Source organism: Phaethon aethereus (genome assembly GCF_964289735.1).
Source record: "Phaethon aethereus genome assembly, chromosome: 25".
Lineage (NCBI taxonomy): Eukaryota > Metazoa > Chordata > Aves > Phaethontiformes > Phaethontidae > Phaethon > Phaethon aethereus.
This window is the reverse complement of record NC_138601.1, coordinates 433,983-446,796: the sequence shown is the minus strand read 5'-3', so window position 1 is coordinate 446,796 and position 12,814 is coordinate 433,983. Positions and strand designations below refer to the sequence as shown.

At 41.8% G+C, this 12,814-nt stretch overlaps 2 protein-coding genes across 2 annotated transcripts; one reads left to right on the top strand and one right to left on the bottom strand.

Annotated features, from left to right (window-relative positions):
- Positions 1-1,974: 1,974 nt before the first annotated feature.
- LOC309413381 (olfactory receptor 6E1-like) lies at positions 1,975-2,994 on the top strand (the record flags this gene model as incomplete). Its single annotated transcript, XM_082010502.1, has 1 exon — positions 1,975-2,994. One exon carries the CDS (start codon positions 1,975-1,977, stop codon positions 2,992-2,994), a length of 1,020 nt encoding a protein of 339 aa, XP_081866628.1.
- Positions 2,995-9,496: 6,502 nt separating this feature from the next.
- Positions 9,497-11,573, bottom strand: LOC309413380 (olfactory receptor 6F1-like; the record flags this gene model as incomplete). Its single annotated transcript, XM_082010501.1, is given in 6 exon segments — positions 9,497-9,561; positions 9,564-9,627; positions 9,631-9,903; positions 9,906-10,065; positions 10,611-10,786; positions 10,788-11,573. Coding segments are annotated over 6 exon segments (948 nt in total). The 5' UTR covers positions 10,998-11,573.
- Between the last annotated feature and the right edge of the window lie 1,241 nt (positions 11,574-12,814).

Below are 12,814 nucleotides of genomic sequence, written 5' to 3'. Positions count from 1 at the left end.
AGCAATAGAAGATCAAGTAGTCTCTTCTGAATAAAAATGTCAGTGAGTAATAACTAGTTCACCTAGTGTTATCTCTGTTGATTGCACGCACCAGGGTACCAATGGAGCAGAAAAATTCTGCCACCACTGTGAAAAAAATTTTCCTCGTTGGTTTTATTGAAAATATATTCTCTTTACAGCTTTCCTCATAATCTATGCAATGACTTGGCCTGGAAATGTCACCATCATCATTGCAGTAATCACAAATCAACAGCTCCACAAGCCTATATACTTTTTGTTGGGAAATTTAGCCTTCACAGACCTCTGAATCCTTGGTGACTCTGCCCAAGATACTGTGGGACCTCCTGTCCGAGTTTAATGTTTTAAACTAAAACCCTTAGTTTTCGGGGATGCATTACACGGATGCATTTCTTCATATCCTGTGTTTCAGATATTGGTGTTCCTCTGTTTGGAATGACTGAAGACAAGAGAGACATCATCAATGGGCAGGTGGCCTTTCCAGTTAATGGAGTGAACTTCTAGCACAGGGTTCATCTCATGCTAAAATAAAGCCCTAAAAAGGTTCAGAAGGCACGCATAGAGACTGTGAATTAGTGGATATGAGCATGCTAATGGGAACTTGGAGGTTTCAGGAAATGTTGGACTTGGATGAATTGCAGACTGCTTATGAAATCCTTGCTATTTCCTCAACTGACCACTGCTGCTTTTTTTTTTTTTTTTTACCTTTTTTCCCCCTAGGAATATTTATTAAGAGGAATTAATAAACAAAGTATTTAAATAAAATGATTTATTAGTATTTTCTCAGAGAATACCATCATTTTCCTTGTCTGTGGACAAGAGTTATTCTGCTGTTTTTGTGTTTCTAAAATGTGATGAAGAGTCCTTGTATATCTCACTGCCACCTGGAAACTGATGCAGACTGGTAACCTACAGGAATTTGGGAAGTTGTTGTTGTGTTACCATAAATATAGGAAAATGTGATTACAAAGTAGAGCACTAAAACTTGTATTTGCCTGCTAATTCAGGAAGCCAGACCTGAAAACAGAAATTATTCAGAAACGTTATGGTATGCTTGCAGATCCTGACCTGTGGTACCACAAATAAGACAGGGGATGATCTAAATCTCATCTCATCATCTAGGGTCAGTATCTTCAAGAGTGAACACATACCAGTACTTTCAACACTCAGCTTAAGATCAGCAGAAAGTTTCTCTGGAGGTATTGAATCTCCGCCTTTGACAACACAACGGGTACTGATGAATACATTGGTACTTAGACAAGTAGCAATCTGCAATCAGGTGAGATGAATCACATTCAAGTTTTCTGTGGAAAAAGATATGCCATCTTATTTGGAATCTGCCCTCAAAGGTACTATAATGCATGGGATCTGGGGTTTGTAATGGATGCTGGTAAGAAAGGTACTCAGATTCTGGAAGGGATTAATTAGAATATCTTTTTTTTTGAGCTATTATGAAAAAGGAAAGAGAATAATATAGATAATCTTATGTCCCTTTAAATGCTGGGAACTCACAGCTGTGAAACATTGGATGGACTTCTAGCCAAGGGACAACCTGTTGCACAGATCCTGTCTGTGGAGTAATTCTGACACATTATGGTTTTTAGAGCTGTTACCAGATTTTCTTAAGTAAATTCATGATTTCTACTGCCCAGCAAAAGGATGTCCACATGAGAACAATGCTGTTTCACTTTAAGATAAGGACAAGAACATGTTGGTAGCATCATCGCTGGTGCCAAGTGGGAGCTGCCTAAAGGCTGCTTTGTTATCATTTGCGAGCTAAGTTTGTCCTGTGGCCAAGTGATACATGCAGCACAGGCAGGTGCCTACTCAGGTCAACTGTCTACTGTCAACATGTAGATCACTCACCCTTTGGCTTACAATAGTGATTAGGCTTTAATTTCTGCTTCTTGGAACATCTTTAACATCTTCTTTCTAACTGTCTTTCAGCTTTCAGAGATGAATCAGACAACAGTGGAGTTCATTCTCTTGGGACTCACTAGCAATCGCTGTTTATTTGCCATTCTCTTTGCTTCCTTCCTCCTGATCCTCCTTGGGAACGTGGCTGTCATCACCATCACACTGGTGGACCAATGTCTCCACATCCCCATGTATTTCTTTCTCAGGAATTTCTCCCTCGTGGAAATCTGCTTCACTTCTACCTTCATGCCAAGGACACTCTATAGCCTCCTCACAGGAGAAAAACCAATTTCCCTCTCGGGATATTTTCTTCAGTTATCTCTCTTCTTCATCCTGGGTATCTGCACTTTCTTCCATGTAGCTCTCATGTCCTTTGACCGCTACATGGCCATCTGCCGCCCTTTGCATTATGCCACCTTCATGAACAATAGGTTTTGTCTCCAACTGGTGCTGGGCTGCTGGGTGGTGAGTGTCATCTTGGTGTTCTCCCCACTCACAATTATACTCCATTTGCCATTCTGTGGGCCCAACGTCATCAACCACTTCTACTATGATATAGCATCACTGCTCCAGCTGTTCTGCACAGACACAGACCTCATTGAGAAAGTAATGCTAGTGACAAGTGTTCTAATATTACCTGGCACCTTATCAGTAACTGCCTTTTCCTATGCCTACATCATCCACACTGTCACACACACCCAGTCTTCAGCAAGCAGGAAAAAAGCCTTTTCCACATGCTCAGCTCATCTCATTGTGGTCGCTGTTCTGTACAACAGCTCCATCTTCAGGTACATCTGCCCAAGCCAGCGGCATGGGAGGGATTTTGACAAGGTTGTGTCTTTCCTCTACTGTGTGATTACTCAGCTCTGTAACCCTTACATCTATACCCTTCAAAATGAACAAGTCAAACAGGCCTTGAAAGATCTGGTGGCAAGGTGTTTTGTAGGCTCTGATGATATTTTGAAATCCAGAGCCACAAAGCAAGTGAGACATCCTAGCAGAGTTCCCAGTACCCTGTGGGGCAGGGGCATGGGGTATAAAGATGATGCATGGGGATAGATTAGGTGGAAGTAACCTCACATAAGTGTATGAAGATTCTGTGACAATGCCTGTTTCTCTGCCCGGATTACATATAACATCTCTTTGACTTAAACAGTTGAAAATAGCCACATTTGATCCATTTGAAATGAGGTGTGGTGAAATCCCAGACAACACAGACATGTTAATCAACTCTTTAGACTTCTATAGGAAATTAAAATCAATACTGTTATAACTCAGGTAGAGATGACTAACCTTCAGAGCAGACAACACATCACCAACACATCCTGTCATAGTGCCTATCATTTCATTTACAGAAAAGTATGTGGAGGCGTGTGATGGATTCCTCCCTGATTTCTGCAAGCAAATGTTTTGAATGGTGGAAGCTGGAATTTCATGCCCCACTAAAATATTTTCCAATGTAAAGATCATTTTCATGTGTATGTTAACAAACTGTTAGGACCCTGAGCACACTAATAGGCTCTTATGTCCCCGACAAGCCTTATCTGGGGCCTCCACCCACACCCTTTGAACATGGATGCAGGAGTCTCAGCACAGGCCTGGGCATCCAGTCCCTACGTGCCCTACACTATAGCAGTGCCAGTCTCCATTTCAGTCACAGTTGTGTTATGTCCTAAAGTCCACAAAGAGAACCCTTCATTATTACCAAGTTCTTCAAAAAAATTATTTCAGTCTCCATGCCTGCTTCAGTAGAATGGAGCTTAGGGGTTCTCAAGATGGCCTGGCTTTAGTTTTGATCTCCTTGTGTTGTTCCATACATCACTGTCCCCTGCCTTTGGTTTTCTACTCAGATGCTTGGGAAATAAACTTTCTCTTTTTCTGCTTGCAGGGGGCTGAGCAGAGTGAAAGACTGATCAAAGGGGAGTGCTTTGATCTTAAGTCATTTCCGCAGCATAAAATTATAGTTAACAGTAACAGGAAAAAAAGTAAGCAAGAACTTTGGCAGTGACAGCAGTGTTTTGTATTTTCATGCTAATATTTGAGCTTACACTCTTTTTCAGAATTAGATATAACCTTGGGAAACAACATTTTAGGTCCAGCCATACCTCCCATGGATGTGCTATGTGGAGGATGCCCTGAGATTCATTCAGAGTTCAGTGTATGGATACAGGAATAATATCACCTAGGTCAGACATATAAAATTAAGAAAATAAAGTCTCAGCTGACTGTCCAGGCTCCTTCCAAAGTCAGACTAATACTATGGGGGATTTATTCCAACCTTAGGCAGATAGAGATTTCTTCATCCTCTTCTCTGACTTTTTTGTCTATAAGAACCACCTTGAATGACTAAAATGTGATGGTGGAGATCCCATCTGGGACTCAGAAATCTCTAACCAACTCACTCAGAGTGTTATTCATTATATATATGTGTATACATATATCTATATATATCCTAACTCCTCAGTCCATGGTGATTTCAGGAGTGGTGCTTGAACTCAGGACAGAGTTCACAGAGCCTTCTACTTGGGCCATTTGCACATGAAGGCCTGCAGCTCCCACATGATGCAGGCCTTCAGGCTCTATTTCCTTTCCTGGAGGGCAGGCGATTCAGCCCAGAAGCCAGTGGGACAACTACCATAAGGGCACTGTGGATGGTCAGGAAGTGAAGGACACTGTCCAGACTAGCAGTGGAGAGCAGGCACCCCTTGCTCTGCCTGACTGTGCAGCCTGTCCATGTTGGTCAAGAACGGATTTTAGCCTTGCACAGAAGTGAGAGCTACAAGTAACTATGGCATGGCAAATACATCATGAGTCATTATGGTTGCCTTTACACTTCCTATACGTACCTTCTGCCTGTAGGTCTGAGTCTCTTCTGCAAGCATCTGGAAGCTATGGAGAGGCTTCAGCACCCTTAGTGGTAGAGGTTGTCATCGATGGTCTTTCTAGAGATGGTGCAAGTGAACAGGCTTGTCCAGAGGCGTGCTCAGTCAAACAAGGGAATGGTCTCACATGAGAGAAGAAAATACCCTCTGGAAAGACCATAACCCAGTATGTTCCTCTCTTCCCTGCCTCCACTTGACCATAAAGGGGATTCACCACATCACGTTTGGACGCCTACGCTGCAGGTGCCTAATAGGGGATGGGTGAGCTTCACGCACACAGCTCTAAGTGCCATAGAAATTGTCTGGTCTCCGATTTCTTTGCTTGCAGTGGATCCTGTAGAAAACAGAGCAGACTTTTTGAACAGCTGCAGTAATATTCCTCTCAATGCCAGTGTTTGATTTGGTATGTGGTCATTCCAAAGCCCAAACAGCAGTGAGGTGTTTTATAATTTCCCTAACTGGACGTGTTGGGACAATCACAATGCTCTGGGAATATCCCGGAAGGACAGGACCAGGAGGAAGAAGTACATGGGCATGTGGAGGGTGGGGTGCACTGTGACCATGAAGATGAGAAGGTTCCCAATGATGGTGATGGTGTAAATTAAGCAGAATGTGAAGAACAGCAAGTGCTGCAGTTCTGAGTGGTTGGACAAACCAGAGAGGACAAATTCAGTCAGCAGAGTGTGGTTTTCTGCTCCCTCTGTTGGCTTCATCCGGCAGGAATCAAATGGGCAGACTGTCAGATGGGTAGCCACTGCACCAAGATCACGGTGCTTCAGCCAGTTGCTGAAGTGAGGAGTTTCTTGGGAATCCCTGGAGAGGCACTGGATCAAAGGGTGCAACTCAAGGGCTGGCTTAGCTGAACGAAGTAAGGCGGCAGGGGCTGTGCATGCTGAAAGTGCATGACGTTAGTGCTCTCTAAGTTTCGTAGTTTGGGAGAGTGACCAAGCATGCAACTATGAGGAGTCAGTGTTAAAGCATTGGCTCCATTATGGGTGTAGGATTAATTGTGCTCCACACAAATGTCAGGTCGGTGGTCCCAACTAGTTCCATGGGTGTTTGCTGCACTGAAGGGAAAGCCCAGCTGGCAACTGAAACACTCACAGACCAAAGAAAGCAAAAAGAAGACAAAACAAAGCAAAACCAAATACTCTTTGTCTATAGACAGGAAATTAAAGAAGGAATAATTAGAAGGAAAGATATCCACGGAGAATGTGAATAAAGTGTAGAGGGTGAAGCTCAGTACTATCCGCTTCATTAGTCACATTGCCTCATTACCCTGATAAGTGCTGCTGTGTGTGATGCCGATGGGATATTCCTGCAGCGCTGTGCCAGCCGTGGCAGCTTTGTGTTTCCTTACTGCCCAGCATGGGAAACTGACGTGCGGAAAGAGAGGAGAAATTAGCCTGCCACAGAGGAGAGACTGGTCATTAATTTTGCGTTCTTCAGACTTGTCATCTCTTGCCGAAGGGGCAGCCAACCTCTGGAATACACTAGCAAATCTCAAGGCACAGAATGCATTGTGGCAGCAGAAATGTGCCCATATATGGGGACAGAGAGGGGAAGCACCTTTTCCACTGCACAGACATGGGCCTGGTCAACAGACCACAGCACATAGAGAAGGACACATCACCAAAGCCAGAGCAGTGCGTACAGCCCTGTTGCGAGACATTCGTTTGTTCTACTGACTTAATCCTTGGGCTTAATTCTCACATTCAGCACCTTTTCTTGCACTGTTTTGGAGATCTCTTGGGGAAGGACTTGAGGATGTCTCCAGCAGTTTCTTCTTCAACAATAGGGAATACATAGACTGTGATTGCAAGGTGCAAAGGCTCATATTCATTCCTTAGTCTTTGCATTTACTTGAGATCACTTTTGCAGAGATGTTGCTGTCACTTTTTAAGTTATATGCCCTCACCCACACCACTGAGTGTGCTGTAGGAATTCTCTCTTCTTTCTTCAGAAATCTCTACTGGAGAGACAGAAGCATACCTATAGTAGGACTTATCTCACCCCTTTTACAGGTGATGTGGTGCATCAAATATGAAATGTTCCATTTCTTTCACTGTGATGCAGTCAGTTAATCAGTTCAGCTTCCCTTACTGGGATGTCTTAAATTACTTGATACCTATTTTTGGCCACTGGGCTTTCTGACATGAACAGAGAAGTGAAAATAGCGGGAGATGGAGCCACAGATTATTTTAGGTTATAGAAGAAAAAGAAGGAAAGAAGGAAAAAAAGAAAGAAGGAAGGAAAAAAGAAAAAAGAAAGAAGGAAAGGAAAAAAGAAAGAAGGAAAGAAGGAAAGTAAGAGGGAAAAAAGAAAGAAGGAAGGAAAAAAGAAAAAAGAAGGAAAGGAAAAAAGAAAGAAGGAAAGAAGGAAAGTAAGAGGGAAAAAAGAAAGAAGGAAGGAAAAAAGAAAAAAGAAGGAAAGGAAAAAAGAAGGAAGGAAAGAAGGAAGGTAAGAAGGAAAAAAGAAAGAAGGAAGGAAGGAAAAAGAGAAAGAAGGAAGGAAAGAAGGAAAAAAGGAGGGAGGGAGGGAAGGAGGGAGGGAGGGAAGGAGGGAAGGAGGGAAGGAGGGAAGGAGGGAAGGAGGGAAGGAGGGAAGGAAGGAGGGAAGGAGGGAAGGAGGGAAGGAGGGAAGGAGGGAAGGAAGGAAGGAGGGAAGGAGGGAAGGAAGGAAGGAGGGAAGGAGGGAAGGAGGGAAGGAGGGAAGGAGGGAAGGAGGGAAGGAGGGAAGGAGGGAAGGAAGGAAGGAAGGAAGGAAGGAAGGAAGGAAGGAAGGAAGGAAGGAAGGAAGGAAGGAAGGAAGGAAGGAAGGAAGGAAGGAAGGAAGGAAGGAAGGAAGGAAGGAAGGAAGGAAGGAAGGAAGGAAGGAAGGAAGGAAGGAAGGAAGGAAGGAAGGAAGGAAGGAAGGAAGGAAGGAAGGAAGGAAGGAAGGAAGGAAGGAAGGAAGGAAGGAAGGAAGGAAGGAAGGAAGGAAGGAAGGAAGGAAGATTTATTGTAGTGTGAGATGGGTGTAGAAAGCCAGGCCTGCACCAATACATGAAAATGTGGCTGTGCTTCTGTTGCTCCAGTACTGGATGGAGTAGGTCATAGGTAGGTTAGGAGTGATGTTCTTTGTCACCGAGGCCTAGCAGTTAATGGATGCTCACCATTGCCTCTTCTGTCTTTCCTTCTGCCCCTCCCTAACATTTTGTCTACCATGAATTGTATGGCAGAGAGGACCACCTAAAAGCTGGGGTGCTATTTCACTTCTCTTACCTGACCTGTGGTATATATATACCCAAGATGTGTTACTTCTATTCCTATGGCTTACCGAATTTCTGAATAATTACCCACATTGGGATAACTGCTTAAGTCTATATTTCCTGCCTACTTTCTATTGTAGTCGCTCATGATGAGATCAATTTACACTAAAAGTCATGTCGTTCTGCTGTTGTTATCCTTAATCCATTGAGCAGTTTGCCGGTTCTCCCAGATTTCCTGGTCTTGGTGAGTCAGCACATGTTCTTTGAGTGGTTGTAGAATCACAGGGAGTCAAAGTGAGTTTTCTATAATTCTCCATATAACAGCAGATACTAAAGGGACAGTTGAACATTTCATTTTATGGCAAGTGTGCTAGTGAATAAGCATGTAATGACAGACAAGTTTTTGTGTTTAATACTTGCTTCTTTAAACCAGTGTGTTTTACTAACCATGTCACATGTCACAAAGAAGAGATCTTTTTAATGAACAAAGAACAAGGCAGGTTTTTTTAATGTTTCCTTTAAAACCACTTAAAATTTTATAGGTATGAGACTGTCAGAACAGACATAGGGAAAAAACTCAACTAACCAAACAAAAAGAACTGAGAGAGGAAAAGAAAGAGACAGAGGAATAAAATCGTAGAAGATGTATGCAAGACATCTACAGGAGTATTTTCTGGCTGATAAAAACTCCTGTAAAATAATAAAGAATGTTTGCAACAATAAAAGTTGGCATAACACAATGCTATGACAGGGATCTTTCTAACAATTCTGCAACATAGATGATCGTGTTCCTATGCCCAGGGCTATTCCCTGGCACTGTTTAATTACATAACATGGGTATACCCTTAGAAGAGCAAGGAAATATATTCTATGCCCAGGTAAAACTAACCTCCATATCTGGAACAAAAGTAGATATGAAGGCCCAGATGTAGTCTTTGTAGAAACATCAAAGTACACACATCAAACTTAGCATCTTGGTTATGTGGGTCCTTTCCAAGGGTCCACCTCTAAGATGAATGAACTCTTAAGACTTGGGTGGGTTTTTGGAGGTGCCTGTCACATACCTATGCCTATTAAAGGAGAATCAGATGGTGAAATCCCTCATACAGATTTGTGAAACTGGGTGGAACAAATAATAATTCCAAGGGCTTATCTATACATTTTAACACCTCTGATTCTCAGAGAACCAGACAACAGTGGTTTGTGCGATGTCCGGATTTTACAAATGCAGGAAGTGGAAGTGCAAGGCAGGAATGTCTATGATACAGCTGGAGATGAAATCCATGACTTCCAGGTCCACACTTTGTCCATATATTTTTCTGTAATATGTGCTCCAACCTCACTCATATCTCCAAGATAAACTCATAGTATTTAAAGTCACAAAAAAATCCCTGAAACATAGTATCATCTTTTGAGTGACAATCCCAGTTCAAGCCCATGACTTAAACTGCACTGTTCTTCTCAAAGCTTTTTTCACCTCTTTGTTCCTCAGAGATAAATGAAAGGATTCAGCAAAGGTGTGACAATAGTGTTAAGTACATGGACAGTTTTAGTCAAATCTCATGAGTTCTTTATGGAAGGTTTGACATGGAGAAAAATGGTGGAACAATACCAAATAATCACAACGGTGAGATGGGAAGAGCAAGTGGAAAAGGCCCTTTGTTTGTCTATAGCTGATGGAATACTCAGTATGGTAGGGATTATGTAAATATAGGAAACCAGGGTTATTGTGCATGAGCCAAGGATGACAATGAATGAGATTATGAAGGCCACTAGCTCAACCAGGCTGGTATCTGTGCAAGAGAGAACTATCCATGGGGCTATGTCACAAAAAAAAAGTGATTAATAACATTAGGGCCACAGAAAGACAATGTGCTAATCATATATGTAGGTATGGTTATGGACATGAAACCACAAAACCATGATCCAAAGACAAGTTGAGTTAAAAGGGTGCGATTCATGATGGAGTTATAATGTAAGGGGAAACAGATTGCCAAACAACGGTGTCGTGGTTTAGTCCCAGCCAGCAACTAAGCACCACGCAGCCGCTCGCTCACTCTCCCTCCCACAGTGGGACGGGGGAGAGAATTAGGAAAAACCTCGTGGGTTGAGATAAACACGGTTTAATAGGACAGAAAGAAAGAAGGGAACAATAATGATAATACCAACAAAGGAATGTACAAGAACAAGTGAGGCCAAATACAGAAATTGCTCACCACCCCGTGATCGACAGCCCGTCCCCGAGCAGCGATTTCCGCCCCCCGGCCAACTCCAGTTTATGTACTGGGCATGACGTCGGATGGTAGGGAATATCTCTTTGGCCAGTCTGGGTCAGCTGTCCCGGCTGTGTCCCCTCCCAGCTCCCCGTGCACCCCCAGCCTGCTTGCTGGCAGGCCAGCACAAGAAGCTGGACTGTCCTTGACGGCTCAGCAACAACCCAAAACATCAGCACATTATCAACAGTTCCTCATCCCAAATCCAAAACACAGTCTCACACTAGCTTCTGTGAAGAAAACCAGCTCTATCCTGGCTGAAACCAGGACAAACGGTCATATGCCATGGCAACCAGGAGAAAATACTCTATGAAGCCCAAAGACAAAACAAAGTACATCTGCAGAAGGCAATTGTCAAAGGAAATTGTTGGGTCTCCACCCAAGAGGACTGCTAGAGCTTTGGGGACACAAGCCGTGATGTACCAGATCTCCAGGAAGGGGAGGTTTGCAGAGGAAAAAGTACATGGGGGTATGAAGTTGTGGATGGCTTCTCACTAAGACCATTATGGAAAAGTTTCCCAAGAGTGCCAAGATGTACATGATGAGAAAAAGCAAGAACAAAGACATTTTCCGATACTGATGGCCAGGAAAACCCAGGAGAATGAAAACATGGGTGCCGCTATGGTTTCCTTTTTGAACATCAGATGAAAGATCCATCTAAGTAGCAAAAGACAATAAAAAACAGAGCTTTGTTCACTGCATTGCTACTGATTTTCTACCTTACATATCAGAATTCATAACCCAGATTGCCCAAAACTATACTGAAAAACTATTCTTTAATATATGCAAGGACAGTCAAGCTTTTTTCCTTTTTTCTTTTTTTTTTTTTAACAATTCCAAGGAAAAATAGGTTTTTCTTCCCACAGATGGACTGCTGTGACCATGGCCACCATTACTTAAAGTACGAAAAAAGAACAGTCCAAAAGAAATGAAGGATCCATCCTGTCACTTCATTCTTAAGGACAATTAACTTGATATGTATTTTTAAAAGGCTGATTTTTGAAAAATGTTCAGTATTTTAAACAGGGAATCAGCTGCATCCACTTTAGTCTTCTGAAAATAAGGCATGTGATGTTTTATTCAGTTGTCTATACATCGATAACATTTTTTTTTTCCCCTGACATCATTTTAAGTCCGGCATATTTTAATATGATACAGAAAAAAAGCAAGTTCTCTATCTTTCTGACAGATGGAGGCCAGGCTGGACAGATGAATCCCACTCTGTGTCCTTGAACAGACAAGGGAAGGAATAATGGCAAAAAGATTGACATATAGAATTCGAGTCAATCAACTGAGTGGAGAATCATAGGATAATGAACTATATACAGAAGAGGGAAGAAGAAAGAGAGGCACTGTAGGATATACAGAAAAAGGTGAATAGTTACATAGACATAAGCTCAGAAATAAAAGGAGAACAAATAGCAGAGAATAAAGGTAGTTATAATGCCCCCCACACACCCCCCCCCCCCCTTTGCATCAATATGAAGGGAAAGATAGAAAGGTAAAGAGGCAGTATCATAGAATCAGAATAATTCATATTGGAACAGATCTGAGGAGGACTTCCTGTGTGAAGAAAGGTGAGCTACAATTTCAGGTCTTTACATGCACAAGGATGGGTAAAGGAAGAGAAAAATGAATGTTTATACAGTGACAGACAAAACAGAGGCAAACAATTAGAATTTAGCTTTCACCTTCATAGTATTAAAAAGCTCTACATCATGATGAGAGACAACAGTAAGTGCAAAACCAGTATTTTTCTTCTGAAATCACAAATATCTCTGTGAAAAAGTAGAGCATTTCTGAAGCCAAATTTTCTGCCACTTACCTTCAGGGAAAAAGCATGACTCTAGCATAGCTTCAATATACAAATATTTTCTGGACTGGTCCCTCCCAAAGGAATTAAAATCCCCAGGGTTTTCACAGTCAGACTCTGTGAAAACATGCAATTACCCCTCAATTAAGAAAGGAACTGTTTCCACCTAACTTTGAATCATGAAAGTAAATTTAGTTTTGCACATTTTTTTGCTCTTGTTTCCCATAATCAGAGAGCAGTTGAATATCCAAGTGAACTTTCATCAACTTTTATGAGGAACTACAATATAATTTTAGAATATTTTCAATAAAAATTCAAAATATATCTTTGGTACAGAGAAAAAAAAGAAAGATAAACTAATCTCTAGTATTGTACAAAAGCAGAACATATATTAAAAATAATGCTGACCAAATTAAATTTAATATTTTTCTTCAAGGTTTAGCATTTTTTCTACTCTTAAGTTCTGATTTGCAGAAAATATGACTAAAGACATAATCAGTATGTGTTCTGTTAGAAATTTGTACAGTTGAACTAGATTCTGGAGGCTTACATCCCTAAATGTGAGGGTTTAAATTATTCTCAACTATTTTTAGCCATCTAAAACCAGTTACATGTGGTTCTCCAGAATTATTGGAAAAAACAGAAATTTTGAGAACATGTT